At 36.6% G+C, this 12616-nt stretch overlaps 1 protein-coding gene across 3 annotated transcripts in view; it reads right to left on the minus strand.

Annotated features, from left to right (window-relative positions):
* LOC145687958 (transmembrane protein 8B) overlaps positions 1-12616 on the minus strand; it is a 1033730-nt gene that overhangs the window by 25920 nt on the left and 995194 nt on the right. For all 3 annotated transcript variants that reach the window (XR_014131821.1, XM_081761557.1, XM_081761558.1), the window contains exons 10-11: positions 7978-8132; positions 314-492 (exon numbers count right to left, since the gene is read on the minus strand). Coding sequence is in view for 2 of the 3 variants with exons in the window: in XM_081761557.1 (XP_081617683.1) it covers positions 314-492; positions 7978-8132 (334 nt within the window). In the remaining variant the exon portion in view is untranslated. The remainder of the gene's footprint in view (positions 1-313; positions 493-7977; positions 8133-12616) is intronic.

Genomic DNA, 12616 nt, shown 5'->3' on the forward strand with positions numbered 1-12616 from the left:
AAAAATAATGTTATTATTTAAAAAAATAAATTTCAAAAATAAGGAGTTTCCGTCAAAATTTCATTTCAACATTTCTCAGAAACCAGACCTGGTACAGCATATCTGACTTCAAATTCGTAATCGAGAAGTCAAAACCTACAAGAAACATCTACTTTTGTTCAGGAAAGAGAAAAAAAATGTAGAACAGTGAACAGACACTTATGTAACAGACAAGAAACTGAAGAATACTAGTAAAACGCTAAAAATCAGGTCATGCAATATTAGTTAGAAAGAAATGTAACCCAAAAGTTAGTAGCCCAAAAGGAATACGTACAGTAGAAAAGAACATCGTGCATAAGTAGACCAGAGCTTCTGTGAAGTATCGCCTATAAATGGCCAAGGCGACCGAAGGAATGAAAAGCAAATTGCTCAGGGTTAACAGAAGAGTAGCCATTAATAATTCGCTGCTTGGAATCGCTTTCTCATCATCTGTACAGCCCCACCCACGGTACCCTGCAAACAGTAACACAAAAGTCAACAGAGAGATTCACTACGCTCAAGCACATCAAATGCCTTTCAACTAAGTCACTAGTATCTAAGCAGTAGAAAGAAGGCTATGTCTATAATACCAGATAGAATAGTACTAAGAAAAGTATTTACTAAGCAGTACATATGTTCAAGTCTTATACCAAATAACTGAGAACAAACTTTAAAATTACCTATTAATAATATAAAGATTGTCCAAGTGAAACATAGATTAGTGCGTGATAATTTTTATGGAATCCATTAACTGGTGATACGTCTACGTCATACACATTTCTGAAGTTCTTAATTCTAGCACTACTATAGGTCTTCAATGTTAAGTTGAATCCTGAGCTCTGAACAATAATGACAATACTAATAATACTAATACTACTACTAATAATAATGTATGGTGATATGGCGCTTGTTGCAGAATTTGAAAAGAAAATCTGTAAAATGTTAGAAAACGTGAGGAAGGGTTGTGAAGAATATGGGATGAAAATAAATGTTAGAAAGACAAAAGCCATGGTGATTGGAACGAAGGGGTCGGTGTCAAATATAGAACCAGGAGGGAATAAAATAGAACAGGTGACTAGTTTCGATATCTAGCTAGTATTGTTAGTAATTATATAAAAATGTGAAAGTAAAATAAAGGCAAGGGTAGGAATGGCGAAAAAAGCCATTAGGAGGAGGAACGTACTATTTTGTGGGATTTTGAATAAAGAGTTGAGAAAAAGACGCATAAAATATTTCGTGTGGAGTATTGTTATGTAAGGGTCAGAAACATGGAGATTACTCAAAGATTATGAAAAACGACTGGAAGCTTCCGAAATGTGGGTGTTAGAAATGGTGGGAGAGAAAAGAACAATTTTAGATATTACTAAGAGGAGGAAAAGAAACTGGTTGGGACATTGGATAAAACGGAACTTTAAAATGAGGAACGTGATAGAGGGTATGGTGGCAGGAATAACAGGGAGGAGGCGAAACAGAATACAATTAATGGACGCTATCAAAAAAGAAAAAAAAATCGTACGTGAAGACGAAGAGATTAGCGGAAAACCGTGGAGCATGGAAGCTTCTCAGTTGCAGCAAGTGACTAGCCAATAATGACGGAATACCTAATGATGATAATACGAAGGTTTCCCATAATTTACATTGGACAATTTTGTTAGAACTTGTGAAGTCATTACAAAACGCGCCGTGGAAAAAAAATGTGAAGCAAACAAAATCTGAAAGTAGCGTTGCCAAATGTTGAAAATATAACTGAAAAAAGAACTTAAATAAACGATGATAAATAATGTTACTACCCGTAAAAAAGAGCAAACATCGAAAATAACTTAACGGAATAACAATGATATGTTAATAACGCCAAGAGATATGTTATGGAACTCTGACAACGATGTACGCTGAGCAGCACAAGCGAGAAAATTAATAACATTTCTAAGGGTTGACTCTCTATAGACACAAATTTGCGTTCTAATCGTTGATAAAACAGGTTGCTCAAGGTCACGGCTCTATTAAGATCACGATAACAATATATTATCGTAAAAAAAAAATGGATTTATTCATTGATTATTTTTGTCAATAACTTCCGGCAGATTGGACACATTCAATAGTATTTCTTACATATGAAGAGAGCATGGTCCTTTGTAAAATTGGTGGTTGTACGTTTCTTAGTTCTTAAAAAGAAAAATGGGTGACAGTGATCTTTTGATGAGACTGTCTTATGCAGTAAAAACAATGTACGCTCAACACCAACACTTCGTCTATGTTTCATTTGGACAATTCGTGTGCTAAATTAGAACTAAGATGTAAATACATTATAATTAATATTGGCAATATTATGAATAAAAATAGATTTCTATTTACATTTACTATTCTCACATCCCAATTTATACATTTTCTTTCTGATTTTCTCCCTTGTCATGTGAACATAGGGCACTAGCAAGGTTCTTGCATCTTTCTTGAAAAAGCAAAATTACAACAGCAAAATGCCCGTTCACATTTCAACAAAATTAATAATAGTTTTACTGAAAATCAACACATAGAGTTTCAAGATATCATCTCTTATGTATTGTAAAATTCTGCTTGTGCAGGTGTAGGTAGAGCAAATTACAATCCGAGAGTGTTCTTCTAGTACCGGATTTGATTACAAAATTACACTATAATACAAAATAGATACAAATTCTCTATTGTTTGAGATTTAAGTAGGTGTTCCTTCGACCTGACGATCTCGGGAAAGAATCCTCACGAAGCTACGTGAGTAGATGTAGGACATTCGCTGCTCTACTCCAAGCAGATAGGGTTTACGATCCCGATAAAGCTCCATTGCAAGCTAGGCTGGGGTTGTGATTAGGAATCACTCTAGGCTCCACTTCAAGCCAAGAAGGGAAAGGAAGCCAAAAGCTGAACTGCACGCTAGAGGCTTTGTGTTTAGGTGAGGTTACTTCCAAGGCTCCACTGCAAGCCAAGAAAGGGAATTCGACCAGCCGAGACTGACATCTGTCCATGGAATCATCTCGATTATATAGGTGCTCCAGTTGGAGCGGTGGCGCTACTGTTCCCTCGTTGTCACGTGACCAGTGGTGTACCCTGTTATCTTTGTCGTCTGCAGTCGTAGTGAACCATAGTAAGAAGCACATGGTTCAAGTTTGTAAATAGAAGCACATGTTGGATATTTGTAAACACAACCATGCAGTACATTACAGTGTGATCCTTACAAGTGATTTTTCCTTCTTAAAGTTTTATCTGATCGTCAATCGTATATTTTGTTAAATGGGTGACCTCTTTTTATTGCAAACTTCGAATAAAAAACAATTGACAAGTGTATGTAACCGTCAAATGAAACATCAGTAGTCATTTCTTTCTTTCTTCCTTTCTTTTTGTAAAGTGAAAATTAAAATTTCCGTGGTGGAAGCTTATGTGGTTGTAATTCCATGTTAAGCTGTAGGTCCACGTCTCATGCAGCCTTGCTGCTGACAAGGGACGCTAAACTTCAAATCAATTAATCTGTTAAAGTGTCCATCTCAAGAATCCTGTAACGTACAGAACATACGTTCCGGATTTAATAGAAAAATTTCCAACATACTCCAGTGCATCGTAATATAATAAAAGGTATGGGCTAAACTTTCTCGTTCCAATATCTTAAACTAAATCATTTTATGCTGTAGTTACTATTAATGAAACATTTTCTTGTGATACACGAACAAAATTATCTTTTGTGGATATTTTCGTAATAAGTAATTTATGCAATATTAAACAGTTATTAGTGAAATGTATATTTGTGAAATATGATCAAAATCGCACAAGTAGTTTTCGAGGAAAATCGTTAGGAAAAAACTCATTTCTAAGAATAAACTATTCCTCGTATATTTTTTTCGTAATAAATGAGAAGTCATACTGTTGGGTTATTAATGAAATAGTTATTTATGAAATATGAACTAAATCGCCTGTGTCGTTTTAGAGAAAATTGCCCGAAAAAAAAAAAGAAAAAAAAAACCACCCCCAAGAATAAACTATCCCATCTATGCTTTCTCATGAAAAATGGGTCATGGTATATTGTAAAGCTGTTAATGAAATATTTATTCATGAAATATGAAAAAAAAATCACCTGAGTATTTTCTGAGAAAGTTTTCCGAAAAAAATAAACTCTCAGAATAAACTACTCTTCGTACAATTTTTAAGGACAAATCCATTGTCATATTGTCAGATTATTAATAAAATATTTATGAAATATGATAATCGCCTGACTCGTTTCTGAGAACATCGTTCCAAAGAATAAACTACCTCTCATATACTTTTTCATGAAAAATGTGTCACTTCATATTATCAGTTTATTAACGAAATATTTACTTATGAAATATGAGTAAAGTCGGATGAGCCATTTTTGAGAAAATCTTCCGAAAAGAAATTAAGGTGAAGAATAAAGTACTTCTGGTAGATTTTTCCCAGAGAAATGGCTTATACCACAGTGTAGGGTTGTTAATGAAATGCTGATATATATGAAATATAAAGGTAAACAAGAAAGTTCTGTCGCTTTTTGTGGAGGTCTGTGTTCCATTGGCCCTCACACCGTGAGTTGAATGTGAATGGAGATAAGGCGAAGGTCAGTTGTTGGTGTGGGTATATCCAACAAACTACCTGGTTGTGTCAGTTTAGTTACACCGTGAACTTGCGTAAGGACAGAGTGAACATGGGATCTCCACAGAGCGTCATAGGGCGTGTATGCTGTACGAGTTCAAACTGGAGTCAAACGCCGCTGCAGCGGGGCGGAAGATATGCCAAGCCTTTGGTGAGGGTGTCATGACTAAACGGACAGTGCAGCGGTGGTTTAACAGGTTCAAAGAGGGTGACGAAACACTCGAAGACGCACCACGTGCCGGAAAACCAACTATGTACAAAATGAAGATCTTTAGGCAGCAATTGAGACGAACAGTGGACAGACATGTGAGGAACTGGGACTACAATTCAGTGGAAGTGGAGAAACCATTCGGCAGCACCTCTATCAACTTAGGATGCACTACAAGTTGGTTCGATGGGTCCCACATGATTTGACTCCGGGCCAGAAGGCAACGCTAGCAGACTCCTGTGTTTCTTTGCTATCTCGTCTGAGGAAGAAGCCATTTCTAGACAGGGTGTTGACATGTGATGAGAAGTGGTCCTGTACGAAGCTCCACGGCGCTGTCATCATTGGCTAGCATCCCATGAACCGGTTCCAAAACAGGCGAAACCAACACTGCACCAGAAGAAGGTCCTCCTGTGTGTTTGGTGGACTGCTCGCGACATCGTGAATTGCTACCAGATGGTCAGAGTATCAATGTAACTGTGTACTGTCAGCAGTTGAGCCATGTTCAAGAAAAACTCAAAACTCTGGAGCCAGCACTTCTGAATCGCAAAGGGGTCCTCCTCTTACAGGATAACGCTAAGCCCCACGTGGCTAGGCTGACCCAGGACACCATTCTACGCTTTGGATGAAAAAAAAAACTATTGCATCCGCCATACTACCCAGACATTGCACCGTCCAATTATCACTTGTTCCATCCCTTGGACAATCACCTTAGAGGACGCCAGTTCAAATCCCTGGTAGAGGCGGAAAATGCACTTGATACTTTCTTCGCTTCACGGACAACCAAGTTCTAGCGCGATGGAATCCATATCTTTTCAGAACGTTGGCAGAAGGTCGTCGATGCTGATGGAGATTATTTTTGATCTTCCAAGTACGTATAAGGTAACATATCGATGTTCGAAGGTGGCGGGTGGTAAAGCGACAGAACTTTCTTGGTTATCTTCGTACAAACAAAGTCCCTAGAGCAGTTTTCGAGAAAATTATACTTTTAAAATTTTCATCTTTCTATAAACCTTAATTTTGAGGTTAGGAAAAAATTCGTAAAACCTCTCTGGAGAATCCTTCAAATTCTTCAGTTTAAAAATTCGTGCAGATACATTTAACGGTACAGCAACGGTAATGAACACATATTTACGCCAGGACGAACGGACAGACAGATATCCAAAAATCACTTCTATGGCTTGTAGGGGCCATGAGAAGTGTAAATTCGCTGAAATCTCTAATTCCATTTTTTTCACGATCTTAATACTTTCTTCTCTCTCATCATCGCTCGAAAGTAAAAACAAAATGTTCGTTTGTTTGTATGTTTGCCCGGTAAACAAATCCACGCTATTGACTTGGCATATTTGTAAGAAACTTTAAGAAATAGACTTAAGTCTGGAAGAGACTGTGGAATATCTAGAATTTTTTGATCCGTAGGTGGGAAACAAGGAGTTCGAAAGGGAAACGGTGGTTCAAAATTTACACACAAAAAAATAAAGTATTTTACGAACTCCTCGTGTTAGGAAGATGAAACTCGGTACGTAAACTCATTTCTAAAAACAAAGTGACATACACATATGACTTACAATCTGGAAAAATGTACTGTGGGGTAAGACACCCCTAAGGGGTGTGAAGGGGTGACATCTAAAAATAGTCAAAAATGACCGATATTAGTGTCGAATCCATAATTTCAGAGACGCTGAGATTGAATAGTGACACTCCAGATGCAGTCTAAGTTCAGCCTCCATTGGAATGGGGTAGGAGTTGAGAAGGGGTAAAAAATGTTCAAAATGACCGGGATTAGTGTTAAATCCATAGTTTTCGGGGTTGCTAAGCTAATTAGCGGCAGTCCTAATGACATTTGAGTATCCAGGATATTTCATTAGAATTTGTCAAATACTAAGATGGACAACACAATCGACACAGAACGGATGAACAGTTCTGTGCAGTAGGTAAGAATGTGTCTGACGGCAGAAGTGTAGCCAATACGCAAATGCATTATTAGTACTACTTCGTCTCTATTATATTCGGAAAGTATCTATCAATCTTCAGTACGAGGATTCACGGAATGTAGCTTGCTTTTGTTAGCCTGGTTCCACTTTATTTGCCAGTGATAGTGCATCTGTAAATAGAGGCAACCACAAAGGTCAGAGACCAGGCCCGCAACCGGACACAGAAGTTTAAGGGGGCATGAATAAGATAGGGGGTCAAGTCATTAAAATTCTCTTACAAATATCTAAATTGTGGTTTTTGTATTAATAATAGCATTTTGTATTGAGGTCTGGAGGGACCATGAAAAGTTTAGGGGGGTGGCAGGCCCCCCTGGCCCCTCTCTAGTTGCGGGCCTGTCAGAGACAAGATGTTTGGCAATTCACGCTAAGGGGGCATGCTTGGCTTCGTATCAGCACGATCTTTGCCGCCGGGTCGCGACGACATTCGGGAACACTACAGACAACGACACAGCCCAGTTCTTATGGCCAACTGCATCTCACAAAATGAACTACTTTGCACACAAATCCACAGTGCAGCGAAAGATCAAAATCATAATCTAAAGCAAGGTTGTTTGCCAGAGAAGAATAAATAGAGGCAATATAGATTGGTGGTCATTTCAGTCAATACTGAAATTCGAAGATATGACCCACTTAATGGAACATCTCCATTTTCTGGGAGTGGACAAGCGTATCTTAAGAATAAAGGATATTTTTATTGAATTTTTCATGAACTTTTAGGATAAAAGTCTCAATTAATAGTTACCTATTTTCTTAATTCGCGTACAGTCCGAATCATAATTAAAATTATTACATCCCATTATTATTATTATTATTATTATTATTATTATTATTATTATTATTATTATTATTATTATTATTATTATTTAAGTGTATATTTCAAAAGTTCGAAATAGAAAGTATTAGATTTGTTTACGGAAATATCTGACTGCTTTCATAAAACTTGCTTTTCGTTTTAAAAGGGGTGGATGGAGACGTCAAACATAAAATAAGAAGTCACACGTAACGATAATGGAGATAGCGGAATGAAAAGGAAGAAACTTGCTGATAATAATTACTTTAACAACGTACATTTAATGTATTGTTTAAAAGACAATATTTCAATAGTAGGCTAATGTAAAAATATTACAAATTGTTTACCTGCCGTGCATACACAAGTGGAAAATATAAAACCACCACTCATATATTGGTAGCATCGTCCGAACTTCCCGCATTTTCCATAAACACAGGATCCCGAGGCTATGCTGAAGATTACAGTAATCGATTCCACTTCACAATCGACTTTCACATAGTCACTGTAAGAACAGAACAAAACAGAAAGATTATTACTATTTTCTATATTTAGATTTGATATAACTTGGAAAGTCAGGGAAAAGCGTTCTTTCTACGGTAATTTGTAACATAACTCATTCCTTTTACACAAGATCAACTATATTAATTAAAATGTAACAAAAACGAACTCATTTGATTTAGAGCTCACAAATTATTCAGTTCTGAATAGAGTTAAACACGTGGGAATACAAACAGTTTCGCAAATGCACCATTAACAGTGTACAGTCATGTTTGAAAACAATAGTTAACCACCTTTGAAAAGTCCAGCATTTTTGTACACAGGTAATACGTACCAAGGCCATAGCTAGAAAAAAAAAAAAAACTGGGATGGGGTTGGAATTATCTAAGACCCATATCATGCACTTGAGGGTTAAAAACTTTGTGACAAAATTGTTAAGAAAACTTCAATCTCAAATAAAGAATAGGTGTTTTAATAAAAAGAGTTGACAGATTTTTTTTTTTTGGTAAAAAAATTAAACAACAAAGAAGTATAGAAAACTACTGTTTATTAAGTGATATATGTGTAGGTCTTTTCCTGTAAATAAGCATTTCTCACAAGGGAAGGTCATGAAGTGGCTCCGCTGAGATCCGAACTAGACAATTGTGTTTGCATTTGATATGTTATACTAGAAAAATCCCAAAGTTATACGTACAACCGGTCGGGATATCGTGAGTTACAACATATTTTCTAATGTTGGCAGAATAATTTGAACCAGGTCATTTGTTTGGAAACGGTTGGGCGTATGGAAAACTCGATGAACACGTATCCCATCATTTTCAGGGGCACATTTTTAGGGGTAAAAAAGTTTGCCGCAGGGTCAGGGCCGGCGAGAGGGGAGGGCAGGAGGGGCCAGAGCCCTGGGGCCCAGGGCTCCAAGGGGGCCCGGCGGCCGAGGATAAAGAATTACTAAATGTTGTATATTTTTACTCAGTTCGCTTCCAATCAGTGCGCTCTTTGTGTAACAATTTTTGTGTACTGTGGTCTTGCAAAGAAATGACAGGTGACCAGATCCAAGAACAAGCAGCTGCACTAGTCCAGCGATACCCAAAAAGATTTAGGAGGTGATTTTTCTGATGAACTGCATAGCCTGAAATTGATATATTCGGCCAATTTTGGTGACAAAACGCTTTCACCATGGGATCTCGTAAATAACATCAAAATTTTGAATCTAGAAACTTTATTTCCAAATCTGACAGTGGCCCTTCGTATATTCGCCATAATCCCTGCTACCGTTGCTAGTGCAGAGCGCTCTTTCTCTCTGTTAAATAGAGTAAAAAATGTTTTACACTCTACAATGTGTCATGACATTTTATCAAGCTTAGGCTTGTTGGCAGTGAAGACAAAACTTATCAAGTGTACCAAACTGGATGCTATCATTGATGAATTCGCCCCGAAAAAAAAGCCAGAAAGGGAATTTTATTGTAACTATACGTAGAAAAGGATACATTGTAACTGTAACAATTGTCTATAAATTTCTCCTACAGACAATTACTATTAATATCACATTATTAATCACACTATAGTTAATTTGAGCAATATGTCATTGAATTAACTAAATTAGGCCTAATGCCTCATGTCTCTAGTTAAGGAAGACTAACTGCATAGCTTACTTCTATATAATTATTTATAGCAACAATTTGTGCAAAGATATGCATAGTACAGGGTAGGTTGGATGGTTGAGAACATTTACTTTCTCAACTTTTATTAACTATTTAATACTTTCTTTTTGTATTTCCTTCACAAATTAGTTTGTTTTGAGCATTTGATTGAGTATTAGGGGAGAACTTTTGCTATTACAAATAGATAAGTTGTTTTTTTTCTATATTTTGATACCATTGTATTTAAATATATATATTTTTTTATTCATTTTAGTTTTGAAGCCTTCAAAAATCTTAGAACCAACAAGTATAGGGTCTAAACAAAATCATAAAGTGAATTAATGAAGTTTTTTTTTTCAGCGAACAGTGAACATAGGTTAGGTTCAGAGTTCTTATTATTCACTTATTTGGAGATATAGCAATACCGTTTAACATGTAAATTGAACGCATTAATGGTCTAATAAAGAGTTCAAAATAAGTCTTAATGTTAATTTTAGTTTATTCCCGTCCAAAGTGGTAAGTACGTAAAAAGTCATAAGGAAACATGTAAGGGGGCCGGGATTGTTCAGCCCCGGGGCCCGCGACCGCTCTCGCCGGCCCTGCGCAGGGTCTCAGAGGGATCCACCTCAGAAGTTTCAAATGGCGAAAGGGGTTAAGTAGCACATCGTTTGAAAGTTGTTGTTAAATGAAAGAAGATGGAGCAAGTCTCGACTCTGTACGACGACCTTATGAAAAATGACGGCGGGTCAAAATCTAAACAAAAAACTTAATTGAAATGTCCATGACCACCACTATAAATTGGAAATGAGACAAATGTGAAGGTAGGAAAGCACGTGTGGCATTATTTTCAAAGTACAATGATTTAAAGTAAAGACGCCTTGTCCTAGGGTCCTCGCACGGTTCCAGGTGGGGTCCAAATCAAAGGTTTCAAATGGCAAATTGTATTAAGTAGCACATCTTTTGAAAGCTGTCGTTAAATGAAAGAAGATGGAACAAGTCTCGTCTCTCTCGTTAACTCTGTGCAAAATGACAGAGGGTCAAAATGTAAACACAAACTTAATAGAAAAGTCTATGGCTTCCTTGAATTCAAGATGGTTGCTTGAAACCTATGTCGAAAGTATAGCCACTCCAAACTGCTGAAGCTAGGAAAACCAAATTTGGCATGGATGTTGTTCAGTAAGCGTAGGTGACGGAAAGATACGAAATTTCAGAAACGCGACATGTTGAGTTAACAATGACTGACTAATTTATGTATGGTACAAACAGGATAGAAAACAAAAGTGAGAGTAACAAAGAAATTAGAAATAATCAAAATGGCGAATACTAAAAAAGAAAAACAGTCTCCATTCTATGATGCTTCCAATCGTCTGCTGCGGCGGTTAGAGCTATCTAGTGGCCACAACATCTATACTTCGGTCGGGTCACTCGTAGATCTCTTTATTCCAACGGGTTGAATGAATGAAGATGCAACATAATTGTCACCTGTGATTAACATAATTGTCAGCATTTATATACAAATTCGTTTTTCACGATGGTAGCCATATTGGATTACAGATGATACAACGTTTTTTTTTTTTTTGGATATCTACAATTGACAATAAACGTAAATACCACATTTCGCTTCTCCAGCTCCAGTGGTTTGAGGTGGACATGCATGTGATACATAGTGCGGCATTTTGAACTCAAGATGTCATGTTTCTGAACATTTCGTATCTTTCTGTCACCTACGCTTATTGATCGACATTCATGCCAAATTTGGTTTTCCTAACTTCAGCAGTTTGGAGTGCCTATACTTTCCACATAGACTTTAAGCGGCCATATTGCATTCAATGTGGCCATGGACGTTTCAATTAAGTTGTTGTTTACATTTTGACCCTCTGCCATTTTGCACAGGGTTGTCGTGGAGAGTCGAGACTTGCTCCATTTTCTTTCACTTAACACAACAGCTTTTAAACGATGCGCTACTTAATCCCCTTGCCTTCGAAACTTTTGAGTTAGACTCCATCTGGGACCCTGCAACAAGCCGTTTTTACTTTAAAAATAATGCCACATGTGCTTTTCTATTTTCACATTTGTTTTGATTTTGATTTGATTTATTGACATATAACACAACAGGCACAGGCCTAATTACAGTGTTACATAGTATATCATTATACAGATTATATAGGTTAATAAAGCTATTGGTAATAATTGCATTTGTCTTACAAAATTAATAGACTTCTTAAAACTACTTACATCCATTGCCAGTACATCCAGGTTAAAATTTTCTTTAACTAACCTGTTGTAAGTTGCACTAACTCTCCATATAGGAGATCTGCTTAAAACGTTTGTTTTCGCCGTCATACAAAAAAAAAAAAAAAAAAAAAAAGTATTTTTCGAAGCAGTGCGCAATTTAATGGATGGTACTTGGATACATATTTTTTCGTTAAGATCAGGACAGTCTATTTTGCCATGAAAGAGTTTGTGTAGAAACAATAAATCAATGTTTCTTCTCCTGAGTTCTAATGTTTTAAAATTAAAATTTTCAACAAGGTTAATGTAAGTTTCAAATTTTGGATAGAATGTAGTTTTCTTAAGGGTAAGAAGCCTTAAAAACTTATTTTGAGTACGCTCAATCAAGAATGAGTATTTCTGTATATTAGGGTTCCATATATTACTACAATATTCTAATTTCGACCTGACGTATGCATAATACAGCAATATTAAAGTTTAGTCATTTTGGAAATCTTTTGTCTCATCGTTTCCGATTTATAGGGTTAGCCATGGACTTTTCAATTGAGATTTTGTTTACATTTTGACCCGCCGCCATTTCGCATATTGTGTTGTTGTTGAGAGTCGAGACTTGCTC

Source organism: Thermobia domestica, chromosome 6, assembly GCF_964235325.1.
Source record: "Thermobia domestica chromosome 6, izTheDome1.hap1.1, whole genome shotgun sequence".
In the NCBI taxonomy this organism is placed as follows: Eukaryota; Metazoa; Arthropoda; class Insecta; order Zygentoma; family Lepismatidae; genus Thermobia; species Thermobia domestica.